General features: G+C 36.1%; 1 protein-coding gene across 4 annotated transcripts in view; it reads right to left on the bottom strand.

Annotated features, from left to right (window-relative positions):
- Positions 1-6,487: 6,487 nt before the first annotated feature.
- ACSL4 (acyl-CoA synthetase long chain family member 4) overlaps positions 6,488-22,361 on the bottom strand; it is a 73,864-nt gene continuing 57,990 nt past the window's right edge. For all 4 annotated transcript variants that reach the window (XM_081126772.1, XM_081126773.1, XM_081126774.1 and 1 more), the window contains 6 exons: positions 21,920-22,092; positions 19,796-19,870; positions 17,331-17,522; positions 15,654-15,768; positions 13,943-14,100; positions 6,488-9,349 (listed from right to left, as the gene is read on the bottom strand). In XM_081126772.1, the coding sequence (XP_080982898.1) occupies positions 9,192-9,349; positions 13,943-14,100; positions 15,654-15,768; positions 17,331-17,522; positions 19,796-19,870; positions 21,920-22,092 (871 nt within the window). In that variant the 3' untranslated portion in view covers positions 6,488-9,191. The remainder of the gene's footprint in view (positions 9,350-13,942; positions 14,101-15,653; positions 15,769-17,330; positions 17,523-19,795; positions 19,871-21,919; positions 22,093-22,361) is intronic.

Genomic DNA, 22,361 nt, shown 5'->3' with positions numbered 1-22,361 from the left:
ATGGTAAAAACAAACAAATACGGACAGTTCTGGGCCTCTCAGCTGCTCTCCAAATTGTGCCTGGCACATACCATGATCATATCTGACTCTATTCTTATTACTCTTCCTGCAAACCTTTAACCTTTCCATGTCATTCTTCAAGGTCTAAACTTTCTCATTCATTTCTTTCATTTATTCATGAAATATTTTCTTTTAAAAAAAATTCAGGTGTAATTGACATATAACACTATATTAATTTCAGGTATACAACATTATGATATATTTGTATATATTGTGAAATGATCACCGTAATAAGTCTAGTTAATGTCTGTAATCATATATAGTTACAATTTTTTTTCTTGTGATGAGACCTTTTAATATCTACTCTCTTAGCAACTTTCAAATATGCAATATGGTATTATTAACTATTGTCACCATTGCATTACATCCCAAAGACATTTACTTTATAACTGGAAAGGTACTTTTTTCTTTTTTTCCTTTTGTTTTTTGTTTGTTTGTTTGTTTTGTTTTATTTTCCATCACCATTTATTCCCTTTATCCCTCTTCCACTTCTCTCCCCACTGCCTGCCATCACTACACTGTTGTCTAGAAGTTCTATCTCTTTTTCCCCCCTTTTTTGTTCAATCCCTCCACCATCCCCCAACAACTTCCCCACCAGAGCTGTCTGCCTTCTCTCTATGAGTCTGCCTTTATTTTGCTTGGTAGTTCAGTTTGTTCATTAAATTCCACATATGAGTGAAATCATGTGGTACTTGTCTTTCTCTAAGTTCACTTAGCATAATGTTCTCCAGGTCCATCCATGCTGTCACAAAGGGTAAATTTTTTCTTCCTTTTTATGGCAGAGTAGTATTCCATTGTGTAAATGTACCACTGCTTTTTTATCCATTTATCTACTGATGGACACTGGGCTGCTTCCAAATCTTGGCTCTTGTAAATAATGTTGCAATGAACATAGGGGTACATACATTATTTTGAATTAGTGTTTTGGGAAGGTTGTACTTTTTGACCCCCGTCACCCATTTTGCCACCCTTCATCCCTGCAGCCAATCTGTTCTCTGTATCTATGAGTTTGTTTTCTTTTTCTTTTTAGATTTCAAGTATAAGTAAGATCATATTGTATTTGTCTTTCTGTGTATGACTTATTTAACTTAGCATAATGCCTTCAAGATTCATCCATTTTGCTGCAAATGGCAAGATTTCCCTTTTACGGTTGACTAATATTTCAGTGTGTGTGTGTGTGTGTGTGTGTGTGTGTGTGTGTGTTGACTATTGTAAACAATGCTGCAATGAGATGGAGGTACATATATCTTTTCAAATTAATGTTTTCACTTTTTTGGATGTATACTCAGAAGTGGATGTATACTCAGAATTTACTGCGTCAGCCCAGCTGGGCGTGGCTGAGCAGTTGAGCATCGACCTAGGATCCAAGCGATCGGGGTTCGATTCCTGGTCAGGGCACATGCCCGGGTTGTGGGCTGGATCCCCGGTTGGTGGCGTGCAGGAGGCAGCCAATCAATGACTCTCTCATCATTGATGTTTGTATCTCTCTCTCACCCTCTCCTTTCCTCACTCTGAAATCAATTAAAAATATTTTTTTAAAAAAGAATTTACTGGGTCATATGGCAGTTTTATTTTGAATTTTTTGAAGCACATCCATACTGTTTTTTATTGTGGTTGCACCAATTTATATTCATACCAATATTGCACAAGGGTTCCTTTATCTCCACATCTTCACCAACACTTGTTATTTCTTGTCTTTTTTATAATAGCCATTCTACACATGAGGGGTGATATCTCATTGAGGTTGTGACCTGCATGAAATATTTTTTGTGAACTTATTATGTGCCAGGCACAGTGCCTGGCACTGGAGATTTAGCACAGAACAAGATACACACAGTCTGTCTACCTTCAGAAAGCTAACAGTCTATCTGGGACTACAGGTATGAAAACAAAAGCATTGTGACCATGTGTTACCAATGCTTTCCAAGAAGAGGGCTATATCTAGAATAGCACTTTCCGATAGTTTTCACCACATAACAAACAAAGATAACATATATGATCCCCTGGAATAAATGAATAAGAAAGCCACCTGCCAGAAAGCTCTGGCCACCCCAAGGGTAGAGGGCATCAATATCTCAGGCACACCTCCAATCTATGAAGATCTCTGATCTAGAATTTCAAGCTATGGCCCATGATATTGCTGTTACTATCACCCCACTTTGTCCTTGCAGGCTGATGGTCACAGAAGGAATACTGCTGCAGATGCACACACACTCTGTTACTAGCTAGAAGTTGGTAATAGTCCCTCTTGCCTCTTCAGCATTGGGCTCAGACTCGAGGCTCCAAGGAAGCCTGCCCAGAAAACTGAAGTATAAAAGGATCTCTGTCTTTGCCAAATTCCTACATACTTGAGTCTTCAGCTCACAGTTCAGCTTCTAGTTCACCGCTTTAGTCTGATACAGCTGGTACTCAAATAATGTCATTGGTTTCCTTATATGTCCTTTCACTTAAAGTTACAGAACCTATCAATGACATTAAGTGAGGACTTACTCTACTGCGTGCTGACAGCGCAAGGCCTTCTTTTTTCTTCCCTATAGCACCTAGCAATACTAAACAAGAAAGGGTTTAAAAGTATTTGTTATCATGTTGTAAGACAAAAGGAACCTTATTGGAACTGAAGAGGGCCTTAAAATAGAAATGGCTTTACTATTGAAGAAAAGTCCAGTGCCCAACCCATCTTTAACAACTTAAAAAAAAGTCCCCATGTTGTAAGAGAATGAAGTCACACAACCTTCCTCCTGGAGACAGGACACTGAATCCTCACAGCTGCAGGTCAGTTTGGAGTTTTCCTTCTCTGAACAAAACCAAAGGCCCACCAAGATACGCCACAACACCAGGAGATGGGGTCGAGAGAGTTATTGTTTATAATGTAAGAAAAGGGAAGAATTAACAAGCAAAGAGAGCCCAAGGGGCCTCTTGCAGAGAAAACAAAGACTCCTGATGAAATGAAGCAGAAGACTCTGTATCCTTTCCTTCACTTAGATTAGCTTAGAAAGGTTAATTCTCTCACCATCATGCATACTGATGGCTAATGAAATGCAGATTTGGATTTTAAAAAGATGTGACTTCAAGAAGTCTGGGGAACATATCTGACAGATTTTTAACTCATCTCTGCATTGCTCCCTGAGATAGTTCATACTTCAGTCACTGTCTGAGCAGGAAGGCGTCCTGAGTTCCCTCTTTAGCCCTGTCCTTCACCCACACTTGGGGAGCCACAGTGCTACTTTCCTGTGTGAATGTGTGCTATTCACCATCCCATATTGAATGCGACCATTGGAGTGCCCTATTCTAAGTAATGTTGAAGATACAGCTAAGGTAGAGCTGATGGCCATAAAGAAGAAAATATGTGGCCATGTCTGTAATATATATGCATGTATATCTGATTCTGAGCTGCTTATAACTCATGGGTTAGCAAAGAGCTAGGCACAAGAATAAATATTTGACTTCAAAAGAATTTTCTGATTTCTACTGCAGTCACTCTGGAAAGACACCTGAGTATATCAATACATTGTCTTCTTTTCCCTTTTCCATTGTTTCATTGATTTCTTACAACCCCATGGAAAAAGTACAAATTAGGTAAAGTTGATATTTAGCACTTCCAAGTGGCCCACCATTAGAGCTGATTTTTGATTCTTGATAATCTTAGGAGTGTCTTCCAAGAAATGTCCTTCACCTATACTCATTCTTTCAGAATCTCTGAGGTTTTCAAATATCGGAAGAAATAGCTAATCTGCCAAAGTAAAGAAAAAATTGATCCCATGCAAACAGTAGTTTAAGGGAACCAACAGTTAACTAGGAGCCTTCTTTGGTAACCTGTGAAGACTGCCCTCCCTTTTGTGAATTATTTTGTGATTTAATCCTACAGAGAGGTGCTTATAAAGGAACTTACAGATCTAGCAGTAAGGCCACTGTTGGTCAGTGAGAGAGAATGAGGCATGGATACCGTTTTTTGTTTTGTTTTTTGTTGTTGATGTTAACCTTCCCATGTGATTCCTGAGTGCAGCTAGGGTAAAGAACCACTTGGGAGAATGAGCTTGGCATACTGGAGAATACAGAAGTGAAACAGAATGGAAGGTTCCTGCTAGAGAGATGAGGTAAGGTAGGTAAAGAGAGACCTTTTGATTCTGAAACTTGAATACCAAGCTGACATTTTGATTAGAATATGAATAGCATCAACGAGGTGGTATTTTAGGAAGGTAAGTTTGGCAGGTTTATGTACAAGGTGGAATATATGGGCAGGGATGGAAACAAAAGACTTGTCAAGAAACCAGTTAGGAGGTTGGTATAGTTCTTAGTGAAAAGAGGTCAGGGCCTGATTCTAGGGTGGTAATAGTTGGAAGAGAGGAAGAGATGAACTTTTTGGTAAATTGAGATGTCACGTCTCAAAAACTAGGCCCAACTGAGACTACAAGTGGGTGTAAACATTGATATATACTGACCTACATTCAGGTACTTTAAGTTCACCAAGTTGTCTGGGCCTCTTATTTCATAGCTGCCTACATCTGCTTCCCCTTGTCAGTCCCACAAAGATGCTCCTCATCAGATGAGTCTTTCAGGCTCTCCTGCACACTTATGTAAACACACTTGTTCCAGTGTTAGGATTAGCACATGCAGGACAGAATATGATGAACCTAATTGGTTCATCCTCTTCTCCTCCAACACACCCAAATATACCCATCTTTGTTTCTCTTCTGTACTACCAGTCTTACCCGTCCAGGCCAAACATGTCTGACTCCACCCAAGATGCTCCTATTAACAAGATATAGGACATTTTCAGCATGCCAGAAGACTCCCACATTCCTCTTTGCAGGCAATACCACCACCCTCTTCAGAGAAAAGTCTTTTCTGTATTCTATTACCATAGATATTTTGCTTGTTCCTGAACTTTGTATAAATGGAATCATAATGTGCTTTTTAAAAAATATTTTTGTTGAGAGTACTACAAATGTCCCTTTTTTTTCCTCCTTGCCCCCACCACCCAGTTCCCACCCCACACCAGGCCTTCACCACCCTATTGTCTGTGTTCATGGGCATGCAGCTATAATTAATTTTTTATTTGCTATGTAGAATTTCTTCGTATGGATATAACACAATTTCATCTATTCTGTTGATGGCCATTTTAGTTGTTTCCAATTTGGGGTCATTATGGGTAGTGCTGCTATAATCATTCTTGTACATGGTCAGAAGTAAAGCAGGACCTCCAATAGCATCATTTCATTCAATGTTTCATTATAATATTGATGAGACGCCATAGGAAGTTAACTCTTGTTTGTATCAATGAGCCTATGGTAAAATTGTTTTTGTTGCCTGGCCAGTGTCTCTCAGTGGTGGTGACGGTTCCATTCCAGGTCAGGGCACAAGCCCAGGTTTTGGGCTTGATCTCCAGTCAGGGGCTTGCAGGAGGCAGCCAATCGATGATTCTCTCTCCTCCTCTCCCTTCATCTCTCTGAAATCAATAAAAAACAAACAAACAAAAAACCCCTAGGGACAGCAAAATTACAATATGAAAGCTAGTTGTGATGGACCTTAGAGACTATTACATTCCTTAAGTCTCCTGCCATTCATCTTTCCCTTTTTGCAAAAACATCTTTTAAGTCTAGTCTTTTTTTTTTTTTTTTTAATAAAAGGGAAGAAGAAATTAAGGTTAAGAGGGTGAGAGGGTGTTATGAGATTTGTTCATGGTTATAAAGCTAGTGATAGAATGACCCCAGGTCTCCTCACCTCTAAAACCAGAACTCTTTCTACAAAGTCTTCAGTGGCAGGCAATAAATCCCTTAAGGCTCTGAGTGTGCTAGCCAGTACATTAAACAATCTGGCTGATGAATACTGTCTAAATACAATAATGATGATGATGGTGATAGTTAACATAACTATACTTTGTTTTAAACCCTTTATATTGATTAACTCATGTTACTTCACAATCATCCTATGAGCTAGATCCTATTATTAGTCAACCTCACTTTTCCAGATGGAGAAATGAAGCTAAGGGATATTAAGTCACTTGCCCAAAGTCACAAAGCCAGTGAATGGCAAAGCCAGGAAATAGATTGAGGAAGTCTGGTTCCAGAGCTCTAACACTATTTTATATACACCTTCATATAATTCAGGTAAATTAATTTCTCCATAAATTTTAATTAGGCTAAATGCAACAGTTATCATTTATTAGCACCTATTAATAATCCACACAATATGACTATGTTTTGTCTCACAATATCAGTGTTAAAGGGGTTCTACTCTATGAAGTGCATCAAAGTAACAGCTTTGGGTTCAAATACTACAAAGTGGAGTATGGGTGGATCTTATACAAGCCAGGTTAACTACTTAATGCAATTCCATAAGTACTTCAAACATATGTATCTAAAAGTTTAGCTAATATTCTTCAAACTTGCAGATTTTTCTCTCAGCACATAATTAAGCACAAATTAGCTTGATAACATGGGTGGATTTATTTCTTGAGATTGGAGTACAAACTTAAAAACAAGAACAGAGCTTTTCATCAAGAATAAACACAAAAATCTAAGTAACAATCCTGCAATCGTGCATTTAAACAGAAAGTACAAATATGAATTCATTCTAATTTGTAACTACATTTGAAAATTAAAATATTTCTCTCCAAATCCCAAATACCACACAATCTTTAACCTGTTTTCATCTTACCTCAGAAACATTTGTCCTATGCTATCAAGAAAATATAGATGAGGATTTTTAATCAGCCTTTATGACCAAAGAAACATTACTTTCCTTAACTTCTGACTTTTAAAATCATTCACCCGTATCTCAGTTCTGAAAAACCATACAATTATATCTTCACTCTAGAAAAAAAAAGAATCAATACAAATATCAAGGAGGCAAGATACTTTCAAGAAATTACAGCAAAGTTCACAAGTGTTTGACTTAGAAATGCACATAACTGTAGTAAATTTTTAAAGTACACTTTATTTGAATGGCTGACATGTAGGAACAGTGAATGATTTAAACACGTATAGAAATGTAGGATCAAAATCTTTAGGCTCAAGTACTTGAAAAGTCACTATGAATATGGAAAGATCTGTTTACATAAATATGTATATTTCCTAATGAAAAATCAGGGGGTAGTGGCATCTCCCTGGTCCCTTAACAATATTTGGATTTTCGCAAAGAATTAGCAGCACCCAACCTTAAGTGTTAATTACGTGTCTCTAAAGGACCTATACAACAGATTAGTTGGCAGTGTTCTAGCTTTCGGGAGATGGAAGTGGGTGGGGGTGCAAATATCTGAATATGCATGCACTTGCACATTTAAAATCACCATTCCAAATGGGGGGGAAAGTCACATATTGAAAAAGTCTAAGGAAACCATCTTTAAAGGACCAACAGTGGGCCAGGAACAGTAGAAGCTGAGTAGTAGTCTACTCGATAATGATGGTTCGTCACTCCTCAAAGGCAAGTTGGGAAGAATGAGAATACTCACATATACATAACTACAGGGAGAACTTGCCTCAAATTTTACAATGCAGAACACTGAACAGAAATCTTTACAAAAACCTTCATTCTTGCTTATAACACCAGATGATTTTTTCCTTTTTACCACCATATACATAACATTTAAATATTTTCCTTATAAATATTTTAGAGCAAAAAGAATGTATTTTGTTGCAGTGGTGGCCCACATCTGTACAAAGCAATATAAGCAACATATATATATATATACACACATCTAAGTATGTATGTATATATATAAAATGATTAAGAAAAAAGTGCAAAGAGTAACAGTATTAGGAATTTTTGCTGTTTACAGTAACTATGGTTCAAGTGTGAATATCTATCAGGGGTATATAATCCCTGATTTTAATTAAAATTCAAAAAGAAGCCCACACGCCTAGTTACTGTACAAATATCAGTCCCTTATTGAGTAACTTCCCTTCTCCCGAATCCAGCATTTTCCAGTTTCTAAACTCTTTTCACAAACAGGAAAAAAGTGGTAACAGTGTGTTCTTCCCTTTAACATCCCCAAACTTATGCAAGTTAATTAATTATTCATAGATTCAAATAAGATATTGGGGAAGTCATAACCCGCTTTGATAAAATTAAAGCAAAATGAAAGGCTTTCTGAAGTACAAACTATTGCTCAAGAATCCAGTGAGAACTGCAAACAGACCTTATACTACAAGTGTAATTTAATATGAACACATTTTAAAATAAGTCTCTGTTATCAAAGATAAATTCAGAGTCTAAATCCTTTCCCAGGTTCAGTGCTATGCAAGAGTCATAACTGTAAGCACTTATAATTTCATCTTTTCTAACAGACAAAATGCTTCCTATTAAAATTTGATTAACTACCTATCATTTTACTCTTGGTCTCAGTCTTCTATTTTGAACAAACAAAGAAAGGCGATTTTCAACATTTTTTCAAATATAGTTAAGTACTCTTAAGTCATTCAAATAATTACAGTTACTGATTTTAGACCTCCAAGTTTCAAAAAAAAAAACAGTTCAATTTCCTTTTAAATACATTACTAGGTATTTTTGGTGTGTTTATGTTGTTTTATTCTTCAGGCACTGTAATTATTCACAATATACAATAATTCTATGTCTAACCTATGCAACAATTATAAATCCTAAAATGGTTTCCAAGGTGTTGATTTTCGATGTTATATTATGACTGAATTTCCCATTCAGGATAAATGGTTGGAAGAGAATTTAAAAGGCCTGTAGCACTTCTGCTTTGAGTAGTGTTAATACATATTTTTTGTCATGCTTAATATTTTTAAGCTTCTCCTGAACTAGGAAGACAATAAACATTGGAAGCTGCAAATTTCCTCAAACTACATTCTACTCCAACTCCAATTTATTTTGTTCAACATTAAATAGTTTTCTCATAAAAACAAGTGTCTTAGGCTAATTTTTAAAAACAGAATTTTTACTCTAAAATTAATAACACAGCTAAAGGGAAACAATTTTTCAATTTCAGCTTCACTAGAACTATGCAAAACTAAGTTAAAGTTGACTCAACAATTATTTTAATCACTTTTGGTGTTTTTTTATTACATCATGTCTTTAGAATGATATACTTTACATTCCAACAAAGCTTAAAACTCTAGAACTGAAAAACCACCAGGCCACTCCTGCACAATTGTAAAGAGAGCAGCATTTTATTTGCCCCCATACATTCGCTCGATATCTTTGAGGTAATGGTTCTTCAGTTCCTTCCTTTTCAGTTTGAAAGCATCAGTGACTAAACCAGTTTCAGGGGTCCATGGCTCCGGGCTTAAGCGAACCTTGATTGGAATTTCAAAATGCTCCAACTTCACTGAAATGAGAAGGGGGCAGGTGTGGGGTGTAGGGGGGTGGGGAAGTGGGGAGAGTGGGAGAGAAACAGTTAATAAAACATGGATTTTGCAGGAATTACCTAGATGATACAGGTGATGAGGCAAACTAATTGTATGTTTGTTAATTAATGATACTACTATCGTACAATTTCATTTTATGTTTCTCAAAGTATATATAAATTGTTTCAGTTGGACAGTTTTGGTCTATGGAGTTTTTATTCTAATATATATGTAGATACCCTCCCCCTTCAGAGTCTTTCTAGTTGTCGTTCCCTCTGCCTGGGATGGTCTCCCCCCTTGTAGATTCACAGTTCACTTCCTTACTTCATCCCAATGTCCGCTCAAATGCCACCTCCTCAGAGGACTTCCCTGACCACTCCTAACAAAACAGAAGTCCTCTTGTCTCTCTATAGCCTCTTACACTATGTTTTCTTCAAAAAAAAGTGACCACTCAAGACATTATATATTTGTGTCACCTATTAGAATGTAAGCTCCATGAAAGCAGGGTCTTTGTTTTGCTCACTGTCATCCATAGGGCTACACTGACAGCCCTCAATAAATACATACATATTTATTAATTCATCCTACAGAAAAGTAAGCCCCTAGATAGCTGTTCTTCATAAGTTTTATTACACATTCAAATCAGAATCAAAAAGGGGATTGTGAATTTCATACTTTTAAGTGGTATAAGATGCAGCATATACATTATTTGAGATAGACACCTCAACATGTTGAAAGAAATGTAAGAAAATAAGGCCATAGAAGCAATCAATACAGTATTCAATAATTTTAAATTCAATAAATTACATTTCATCAAGTTACTTGTTATTAATACAAGCTCATCCTTAAAATTCTGAAGGCCTATTAACAGTAATGTGAATCTACACATGAGCTTCATTTTATATGCAATTATTTAAAACAGCAGTTTTGAAGCAGCAAACATCTGTATGTTAAAAACTACTGCTAACAGCCTAGGTGACTTTAGAAAACTTGGTTTCAGTGACACGTACAAAAGAACTCAAAGTATGGAAGTTTTTGTCCTATTGCTAGTCTGAGTTTTATGAACGCTTGGTTGAATTAGTGAGTTTCTCATTAAAATGAGAGAAAAATATAAAGCTGAGTGTGTAAAATAATCTCTTTCAAATTACTTAGAACCAACTTCCCAAAAGTAATGCCTGAACAGGTAGTAAAGGAACAAAAAGTTGCTCAAATTAATCATGTTGATATATTACAGCCCAGTTACTCTGGGGTGCCTGAAATAAGCTCATCTGCTCCCAAAGTCACATTTGGATCTCAAGGAAACAACAGATTTGGCTCCAAAAAGTAGGTTCTATTCCAGAAACACTGACAAAATTGAGACAAGGCAGGCACATTATTTCAGTTGCACACAAGCAAATTCAGCACATTTATAAAAGTTCCTATAGTTAATCTTTATTAACTAAATTCCTGTTCAAAGCAAAAAAAAAAAAAAAAAAAAGGCTACATTACAGGATTTGTTTTGGGAACTCCTAAACATCATCTAGTACCACAGGCTATAGAGGGCAAAGAGTAAAGAGCAGTCACAGTTTCCTATAAGCAGAATAAACTGCCAACAAGTAGGCAAGATTAATGGAAAGAAAAAACAAAAATGATCTTAAAGGTGGCATTTTTATCTGAATTACCTAGAACTCTATAAAATGTGACCAGCAGGTGAGAGCAAAGGACAATTTTTGGTAGTTGTCAAATCACCTGGAAACAATTCCGTAATTTGCTTTCTTATGATACGACATATACCTCACACTTATATTTAAAACATGAAAAGGACTGCTATGAAGTATGTGTAATTTCAGACAGATAAGCTGAATACAATCAAGACTATTTTATACTTTTTTGGCATAAGTCTTGAAATTATAATTTCAAGGAAACAGCTGGCAAGAGAAATCTTTATGGCACAGAAAAGCTTATGATTTATACATTTAGCTCATGTTTAGTTCATTATCCAAATCATGACTTGTTGAATTTCATTCCTTGTTCCAGCACAGAAAAGTTATGGGGGCCCAGTGAGTCTTAGAATTTTATTGGATTTTTCCACCTGATTGTGATACAGCTTGCCTTCCCCATTATTGCTTTTCTCTGTTACATATGCAATGACAAATTATTCAAGTCACATTCTACTCAATGAGTACATTCAGAGAGTGACAACGAATAACAGCCTATTGGGTGAGAAAGTTTTTGAAATATTACATTTAAAGGAAAAAAATCAGGATTTGTACCAATAAAAATTCTGGTAGCCTGGTGATAGTAAAAGTGTGCTATATCAATAATACCATAATTAACAAAACCATCATTAAGAAAAAAATTAAGTCACTGTCTCTATGGTTATAATAGGCAAATGTTATTTAAATAACTTTACAGTATCCAGAGTTGACTATAAGAATGTTCTTTTTGAGGAAATATAGTTTTCCAACATCAGCTTTCTAACTAATATTGCTATCTATATTTTGAAACCAAAATGGAACCTAAGTAGTTGATTTAAAAAATTAATAATAGTAGCCTGGTTAGAAAAATAGGTGTCCTCGTGCATCCATGACAAGAGTATAAACTAGTCCAGTTTTTCTGGGGAAAGAGGAGCTATTTGGTACCATAGAAAAGGCTTTTAAAATATACATTTTCTTTGACTCAGAAATTCTATTTTTAGAGATTCATACTAAGAAAATAATTATGTAAGAAAATAACTGAGTATATAAGATAAGTGTTATATTTGTTTACAGTCAGAGGGAAACAGTGGAACTCATCTGGAAAGTCCAACAACAGGAACTGAAATTAATACATTTATACTGGAATACAATTTAGTTATTAAAAATTATAATGTATCTACTGACTTAGGAAAATATTGGTGAGGTTGATAGGTGAATATATACCAGAATGCAATGTCAGCACCCAAAGACAACTACTATCAAGTTATTTTTACTTCCTCCTTATATAATTTTCTATATTGTCCAATATTTATAATGAATATAGATAATCTACAATCAGGAAAATGATACTTTTATTTTTTTAGGAGGAAAAACAAAAGGTTAAAACTAGGTTAACGGCCTCCAATTAAAAATGAAGGTGACACAGTTCATCTCTGCTCCCCCTGTAAAATCATTTAAACAGCTTAAAATAATTTTAAAAATTAAAAAGGCATTAACCACAAGGAAAAATAAACTGAAACGAAAGAAAGAGGACACTGGGTGAGAGAGTTCAATGAAATTTTAGAGGACCAAAAGCAACGGATTAGCAATCACTGTTTGGGAGCCAAGAGAGCCAAAAACTAACTGCCAACAAGAAGTCCACAAGAAGCAAACCAGCCTCCTGAGTTTGTGTCTCTGAAGACAGAGATGAGCAGTACACTGTTCAGAGGACAGTTATCCTTCATCCTGCTCTTGCCCAACCAGGCTAGAGACAGGTTTACTTTTTGGAAAACCTGAACTAGAGATTCTGAGCTCAAGAACATAGATACAACAGAAGGAGAGAAGAAAGCTGGAAACAGAAGGATTCAATGTTAAGACTCACTCACCCCACTATCAGCCCTTTTCCAATTTCCTCTATTTGGCTACCAGAGTATTGGCAGTCAGGCTAATAACCTCGAGAAAAGAGACTGAAGAGTAATCTTTTGAGAATGGAATGACCCAAGACACTAACATTTGAATAACTTTTCAGTGAAGCCCAGTAAAATTTACAAACAGGTTTTCAATATCTCATTCTCAAATGTCAATGGACAAGGATCAGCAGATACACGAAGGGTCACGACCAAAGCAAGCAGCCAGTGGAACTTGGAGGAAATAGCCAATAACAGAAGAAAACTTCATAAAAGGAATCCCTTCAACATCCTCAGAAGAATGAGAGACAAAAACATGGACTGCAGACATGAAAGAACAGGGTGGTACTGAAAGAACACTGAGAAAGCAGGAAAGAGCTCTGGGGAATAAAATTCTGATATTGGAAATTCAAAAGATAGAAGATGATAAAGTTAAGGATGCTGCCAGAATATAAACCCAAAAGATTACATAGAAAACAAGAGAAAAATGAAGAAAATTAGAGGATTAAAGCAGGGGGTTCAACCTCCACATAAAAATAATCTCAGGTAAAAACACAAACACAGAATTTGAAGGGGAATACTGAAAGAAGAGCAAACAAACAAAAGATGATACATGGATATTTCCCAGCACTGCAGGGCAGAGACCTCTAGACTGAAAGGGCCCACACCAAGTAAGTATACACAATGATAAACAATAAAAGACACGTGCAAGGTCACATCATTATGAACTATCGTTATGAACAAAGATGGACCATTCCAAACACAGGCTAGATGACCATTTAGCAGGGATGCTGCAACATGCAATAAATAGATAGATTATTCTACTATATAACATTTAAGAATCCTTCCAACATAGAAATTCATTATACATATTTAAGTAGCAGGTTTAAAAAAAAACACATATATTTTATTATTAAAACAAAACAAATAAATAAGCATCTTGAAGAACCTAGTGCATAAGACACCATTAAATGACTTTAAGGGACTTAAAGTCAAGCAATTTCTTACTTACTGGCATTTGCAGCTTCTCTAATTTCTTTCAGTATTTCAGCTTCCATGGCAGGGTTATTGCAGATATCAACCCAAGTTCCCTCCACTCCTTTCTGTTGTGCCAAAAGTGTCAACCTTTTCTGATTAGGAACCACAAAACTAATCACATAGGACTGATCACTAAAAAAATATAAAACAAAATAGAAATTAAAATACTAGAACAAGTATTTGTAAAGTTTTCAATGAAATAGTACATTACAAAATAATTTCAAATGCATATTTCTTTTTGTTACAGTGTCATTAAGAAGTAATAAAGCCCATAGTACTAGCATAAAGACAGATAATCTAAACCAATGAAACAGAGAGCCCAGAGATAAATCCTTGTATATATGGTCAAATGATCTTTAACAAGGGTCCCACGACCGCTCAATGGGAAAATGACAGTCTCTTCAACAAATGGTGTTGAGAGAACTAGATATCCACATGGAAAGGAAAACAGTGTAGGGGTGCCTCAAAAAATAGAAGTAGAACTACCATATGATTTGGTAATTCCACATCTGGGTATATATCTGAAAGCATTGAAAGCAGGGTCTTGAAGAGATATTTGCATATCCATGTTCATAGCAGTATATTAACAATAGTTAAGAGGTAGAAGCAACCCAAGCTGTCCATTGATGGATGGATGGATGGTTAAACAAAATGTGGTCTCTATACATACAATGCAATATAATTTAGCCTTAAAAGCAAAGAAAATTCTGACACATGCTACAATATAGATTAATCTTTGAAGACATTATGCTAAGTGAAATAGGTCAGTCATAAAAAGACAAATACTGTATGATTTTTTAAATTTTTTAAATTTTTAAAAATATATCTTTATTGATTGCAGAGAGAGGAAGAAAGAAGGAGAAAGAGAAATAGAAACATCAATGATAAGAGAGTCATTGGTCAGCCGCCTCCTGCACGCCCCCTACTGGGGATCGAGCCCGCAACCCAGGCATGTGCCCTGACCAGAAATCAAACCGTGATCTCCTGGATCCTAGGTTGATGCTCAACCGCTGAGCCACGCCTGACTGGGCTGTATGATTCTATCTATATGTAGTATCTAGAATAGTCAAATTCACAGAAACAGAAAGTAGAATGGTGGTGGCCAGGGGCAGGGCGTAGGGGATAGGGATGGGGATTGTTTAATGGATATAGAGTTTGAGATTTCCAAGATGAAAAATTCTGCAGATTAGTTGCACAACAGGGTGAATATACTTAACATTAGTGAACTGTACACTTAGCATTGGTTAAGATGCTAAATTTTGTCTTGTGTTTTTTAGAATTAATTTTTAAAGGAAGTAATAAAGCCCATAAAAATAACACATATTAAAATATAAAGAAAATGGTTCAATCTCTCAGGTTTTTTATTTGGAAAACTTGTAATAGCTGTGTTATCTTCTTGGAAAAACCACTTATGCTAAGTCTCAGTTGTTATTAAAGTTAAATGAAATGAGTTTTGTGGCATAGCTAAGTATTTAGCAAGACACAGTAGGGGTCTAATAGTCAAATTATCTGAATTATTTCAAATAATTTTCAAGCTGTTGAATTCAAGAATGTTCAGAAATGTATAACATTCCCCAACTGTGATGAAAGTTTCATGTTTCCCTTATGATTATACATAATCAAAATTTTCCCAATTATCCTTTTACTGTAAGTATATGAAACACAAGCATAACTTTAAAAATTACCTTTTGGCAAAAGCACAGATGTTGTCAATAAGTGGACAGTTCTTCAATGCAGCTTCCACTTTCCCAAGAGATACATACTCTCCTGCTTGTAACTTTACCAGATCTTTCTTACGATCTGTGAGTCATGAAGAATGTTAAGTTATCCATAGTCCATTTTATTAAGGTCTATACAATTATGATTTTCTTTTAATCTCATTGCCTTAATATTTATTTGCAAAGATTCTTCTCTAAAATCTTGCTATGCATAATGCTTACCTATACATGTCAGTTAAGAAAATGCCTAGTTAAAATAAAGAAGTATAAGCTAAAATGTTGCACACTATACTGAAAGCTTTAATATTTCATACTCTTAAACACTGTAACAAAGTTAATAGAAGGAACAGAACTTTGGAGCATTAAACTTGAATGGTAACTCTGCCCGTTACTAGCTATGTGATCCTGGGTATGTCAGTGGACCTTTCCAACCCTCAATTTTATCAGGGATAATGATGCCTACCTTATACAGGCATGCGGTACAATATCCGGCATAGAGAACATGGTCAACAAATGTTAGTTCCCCATTGTCCATAGGTGACATTATCTTGTTAAAATGACAGTGCTCTAAGAGTGTGCTGGCACACGATGGCACAGCATGAATAATCATCAGGTTGCCTTATGACCTTCATGTGAGTGTTGACTTGCCTACCCATAGCCTGGGAACCCACTGTACACGCCAAAAGAAACAATCTTTGATTCCAGTGCAATAAAGGATCAAAAAGGGGGGTATTGCTTATAGAATGAGCCATGTTTCATAGAAATTTCCCCAGCAGAACAAACTTCTAGATAAAAAGTCAAATTTCCATGGAAATCTTTAACTATATTCAGGTCACATATGGGTCGAAAGACAGATTTAAATGGATCACTAGAAATATGACTGAGGAAATTTTATGGCTTTAAAAGGACCAGACAAAGACCCTACCGAGTGGTCCTTATGAGCTAGTCAAATTTTTATTTTAACTTTTGCCTGATTAAAGTAAACAGCATAAGGGCCATTTTGGGTAGCTTTTTGAACTTACAACTCTATTTCAATAGGTTCAAAAAGGACAGTGCCAAACGAATTGACATTCTTAAAAGAACAGATTAATGTTGAGGATTTGATATTATAATTTCCTAAGGTTGAGGGCTAGTTAGAGCCATATAAATGGCCCCTAGGGAAATTATGCCACACTGCCTCTTGGGGGGAGGGATAATTGGGGAGGAACAAATAGAATAGGGTGTTAGAGTAGATGGTTATACAAAACCTCATGCAGTTGACAAAAATATATATATATATATATATATATACACCTCTTCTGAGCCATTTTTGTTTTCTTATTACCCATCTGCTATTTTCCTTCCCATCCTCCCTCTCTCTAATGCTGCTGCGGCCACTGCCACTTACTTAAATGGAGGCACTGACTTCCCTGTTCTGAACATTTGACATATATCAACTCATTTAATCCTAACAAAAGCCATACCAGGTCAGTATTCTTGTACCTATTTTACAGATGGAAAAGCACAGATATAAGTTAAATAACTTGCCCAAAGTTTAAGCCATTGGAACCATCAACCCCATTAATGACTCAATCAGTATTACCTTTCATATACACTGAAGGTGCAACAACTAAAGAAAACCACAAAAAAAGGAAATAAACTGACCAATAATCTGTAAACACCCATCAGGATGGAATTCTCCAATATCACCAGTACAAAACCACCTTTGGCCATTTTCATCCACAGAATAATCCTCTGCCGTTTTCTCTTCATTTTTAAAATATCCCATGGAGATATTCTGTCCACCAATAACGATTTCACCTCTGGGGTTTGGTTTGTCATGAATTGTATAACCGCCTGGAAGTCATGAAAGCAAATCAGTTCTTGTTCTAAAACAAAACTTATTTTCATTACTTCTGAAAGCTCCTTTGGAAAAATTTTCCTGCTGATCAAACTGTGCATCACTTTAGGGGGGAATATCAGTTTGTATTTACTCAGACTTATGTGATGATAGCGGATGACTGTGATTTCAGGAGTACCTGGTTCAGTGACAACCATCAATTACCACCTACCCAAACCTTCCCATGACCATAAAATTTCACACTTAGTATATCATTAAAGCTTAGGATACACTGAGATCTATTAAGATAATATTGTTCCCAAGATGGGCAACACTGGAAGTTGTTATAAGTAAATTACTAATATGCTGATAACAATGCATTTCAGATAGTTTCTAAGGCAGTTTTAATCAAAGGGAGCAGGTAGTAAGTGCCTATAAAGGAAATACCACTAAGTGAGAAAGGGAAGCCATGGGAAACAGGAGAGAAATTTTATTTTCTTCATTTTGCCTACGGCCAGTCATAACTTTAAAAATTAAAATCTAGCCCGGCTGGGCATGGCTCAGTGGTTGAGCATCAACCTATGATACAGGAGATGGTGATTCAATTTCAGGTCAGGGCACATGCCCGGACTGTGGGCTTGATCCCCATTCGGGGGCGTGCAGGAGGCAGTCGATCTATGACTCTCATCATTGATGTTTCTCTCTCTCTCTCTCCCTCTCCCTTCCTTTCTCTGAAATCAATAAAGATATATTTTTTTAATTAAAATTTAAAACACTGAACTGATAATATTAAAATATTTAATCACTATTACCTGTTTATTACTGAATAAAGCTTACTCTAAGGAAAATATACAAAAATCTGAATTTATAAACTGATACGCTAATTAGATGTTATGTTATAAAAGGATTAAAAGCAGTATTCCCTTCAGCTTTTAGATGCTCTTTAAATTGAAAACCATTCAATATCTCAAGAAGATGAAACCCACTATGTGTAAAACATTAAGATCATGCCTATTACTTAAAGCAAAGTTTCCTTCATAGCAAGGAAAACTCCAGATAAATACATATCCAAAAATGGACCCACTTCCCAAAACTCACATTGAAGCACAATACTGGGAAATCAGAAAATAAAAATTAAGGGCAAAATTCTTCTTATCAAATTTTACTATATACCTTGTTTCTCTGATTACACTGCCTAATAAATAACTCATGGCATAAAACAATTTTGAAGCTGGTGCCCAATATACAAGGATACATACAATAGGTTTACAGTTGTAAGTATGCAAAACACAGAGTTTATTCTTGTATTATTTGTATTACAACCGTAAACCTACTTTTGCCCACCCCTAAATTATCTTTATTTTCTTCAGCTTTTCATTCAAAAACTGGATGGGCCTTATCATGGGAGAAAGAACTTATTCCCACGAAGTAAAACACTTGATAATGAAATTAGCTCTTCAATATGGTATTTTTAAAAATGGTTATTTGCCCATAAAGCACCAAAGATAATTCACATAATAACACTGTTAGAAACTTCAAGTTTATGTCAGATAAAGCCTATTCATTTTCTTGGGTTTGACCAACCTAAGGGATGTCCTGATCCTTTAAATTCTCAGTTTGTGGCTCCATCCCAAGCTGTATATTATCTTTTAAAACCTTAAGCTTTTTAATTATTCTTTCTTTATCTGGCAATACTAGGTTGTTAATTATTTGTTAATTTTGCAGTTGATGTATATGTTTAACATTTTTTCACAATTTCATCATAGGAAGATATAAAGCGCTTTCCTTTTGTCTTCAATGGATCTGTGAAAAGGATTATCACCAATGTCTATAAGGGCAGGTTTCCTTTAAGTGGCTTGCCTTTGCAATTACATATAAAAATTCAATTATACAAAGAGCTGGACCATTGAGTCTCACCTATGAAAATGTTTGTTTGGGTCAGGATCTAAGAAGTTGTGTGTGTGTGCGTGCGCACACGCGAAAGAGAGAGAGAGAAAGAGATTAATCACTCAATCCCCTGAAAATGATACACATCCTTCCCCTAACCCAGGGCTACCCCACTAAAAATTTTTCCCATTTACCATCAAGTATTCCCAAATCTAGAATCATCATGCCTAGATTTAAGAGAGTTTCTTTTCCTCTTGGCAACCTACAGATGTTAGAGGAAAAAGAAAGCACAGGGAACAAGTAACAACAGAGAACCTAACACTTTAAAAGAAACAGAAGTCATGAGGCTCACAGTGGTTTGCAACATAACTAGAATCACTAGCACTTGCCATAAAATTCTTACCTTCCTGCCAGTCTTTTAGCTTAATTTCACAGCAAATGAGAGGGGCTCCAACTCTGCCAGTAGTATAGTCAGTAACTATGAGGGGGAAAAACAACAAAGATATTAGCATACCACATTCCGGACCCACACCAATGTGATAACAGGAATACTGGAGCTAGAGCCAGATTCTGAAAGATGACGAAAGAAGAGAATGTAATGAGAGGAGCACCAACTGTGATCATTTTTCAATATGCCAGCTTCATTTCAACAGTGCAATCAATTCCAATGTTGTTACATTATTTTTGCTTCTCATGGCTACATTTCAGATAATTAAGTACAAAAATCTGTTAAAGGAGGAAAGCTGGCTCCACCATTATTTATGTGGATTCTGATAAGACAGATTTTGATTGGAATTCCTTCCTTACCATTCATTGATTGGCTGCACAACTTAGACAAGTTATTTAACCTCTCTAAGCCCCCATTTTCTCATCTATCAAATTGGGATAGTAACAGAACCTATTTCATATAGAAACATGCTGTGAGGATTAAATGAGATGATACGTGGTCAGTGCTTAACACTTCCTGGTAAAAATAAATCATTCAATAAATGTAAGCTGCTATTATCAAAGATGATGATGCTATTATCATTTTGTAATTTGTGACTACTACTAGCAATATCAAGTATTTATTGACAGCCTATTATATAATTAACATTTTATTAACTATTGTGAGGACAACGTAAGAATAAGGTGACCCTGCCCTCAATGAGCTTACAAACTACCTGGGAAGACATGCACGTGAAACAGTTCAGAGTACATTTAAATACTAAACTGCATGGTACTGACGGTGATCACAACAGGACCTTAGAGACTAGAAAGGCCTATGTAAAATGAAATAGCTGGGGAAGACTTAATTGAAGAGTTACACACTAGAAGATGGCTGTGACCAGTTTAAAAAAGGGGAGGGGGGCATTCCAAGAGAAGGAAACAGAAAATACAGAGAGGCGAGATAAAGAATGCATACATGAAGAGTGGTGAGAAGATTGGCTTGTCTGGAGAGAAGAGCCAGGCGTATATACACATGGGGGAGAAATGGAAAATAACAATGGGTAGGTACAGTGGTGTCAGATTAAAGATGTCTTGAAAGCTGGGCTCACCAGGTATGAAGCAATGTGTGAGGTGGATGATTCTGACAGAAGTATACAGGATGACTCAGAAGTTATATATTAGAGTCAGACCCAGATGTTGAAAGGCAGACACAGCCATTGAAAGGCTGTTACCTAAGAACAGTATGAAGTAATAAAAGTTGGATGCCAAAGGTGGCATGAAGGGGAGGGAGTGATCCAATGAAGAAATGGGAAGATCTGATCAAATTTAAGTATATTAAAAATAATCAGAGGACTTCAAAGTCTGAATGGCTTTAGGGATGGTAACACCACTGTCACAAACAGTTTGGTAACAAAGAGACAGTTTGGGATAACGGCATTTGGACATTGAGTCCAATTTTGGACACAATGAGTTTAAAGCAAAAGTGGGATAATCCACAAACATTACTATAGCCATTGTTTCAGAACCTGGGGTGATTTTGGTCCTCAGAGTATATTTGACAATGTTTGGAGATATTTCATTGTCACAACTGGGGGAAGTAGGTTACTACTATTATCTAGCCATTAAACATCCTACAGTTCACAGGAGAACTGCCAACAATAAAGAATTATCTGGTTCAAAATTTCGGTAGTGTCCAAGTTAAGAAAACTGCTATATGCTGTTGAAAATAACAGGAGAGAATACAAACAAGAAGTCAGGGCAGGAATATAGATTCAGAGGCAGAAAAAAAAAAAAAAAGTGGTACTGTTCCAAGGGAGCAGTTGTCCAAAGAAGAGATCATTTAGAAAGAAAAGGTCATAGGACCAGGGTGACAGAATTTTGAGGACTGACAATGTGGCATAAATACATATTTACAAGGCTTAAAAATAAGGGTACCTATGATACTGAACTAAAAGTTTCTAAAACTAAAACTATGTAAATTTGCACTGACTCCTGATATTACTCATGAGGTATAATATGACCATGGCTCACAAAGGTAGCATAAATGGACTTTATGAGTAGCAACTAATATGGAACTGCCATATTAAAAAATGCTTACCTTCAGTAACTGTCCCAGCACCACACGATTCTGTCAATCCATAACCCTGACCAACTGGGCAACAGAAGCAGACATTCATGAATCGGTGTGTCTGAGGTGACAACGGTGCTCCACCAGAAAGCATCATACGGACATTCCCTCCTAGCAGAGCTTTCACCTTTTTAAATAGTATCCTTAATAAAATGAGGGGCAAATTATTGTAGTCCATGTATACATTACTCTTGGAAACATGTTACTTTACAAGCTCTGGGAAAGATTTCTCAAGCTTGGTTGAGACATCCAAATTTCAAAACCATGATGATGATGAGAGGGTAACAAGGGAACAAAGAATAACACCTTGAAAAAATGCCACATAGACTCTTTAAAAAAAAATACCAAAACAAAATGCAGTGCTGGGAAATTGCTTTGATGCACAGTAAATGAAGGAAAATGATGTCAAAGG

The sequence above is a fragment of the Miniopterus schreibersii genome (assembly GCF_964146895.1).
Source record: "Miniopterus schreibersii genome assembly, chromosome: X".
NCBI lineage: Eukaryota > Metazoa > Chordata > Mammalia > Chiroptera > Miniopteridae > Miniopterus > Miniopterus schreibersii.
Note: the sequence above shows the minus strand (reverse complement) of the source record. Positions and strands in the feature narration are given on the sequence as shown.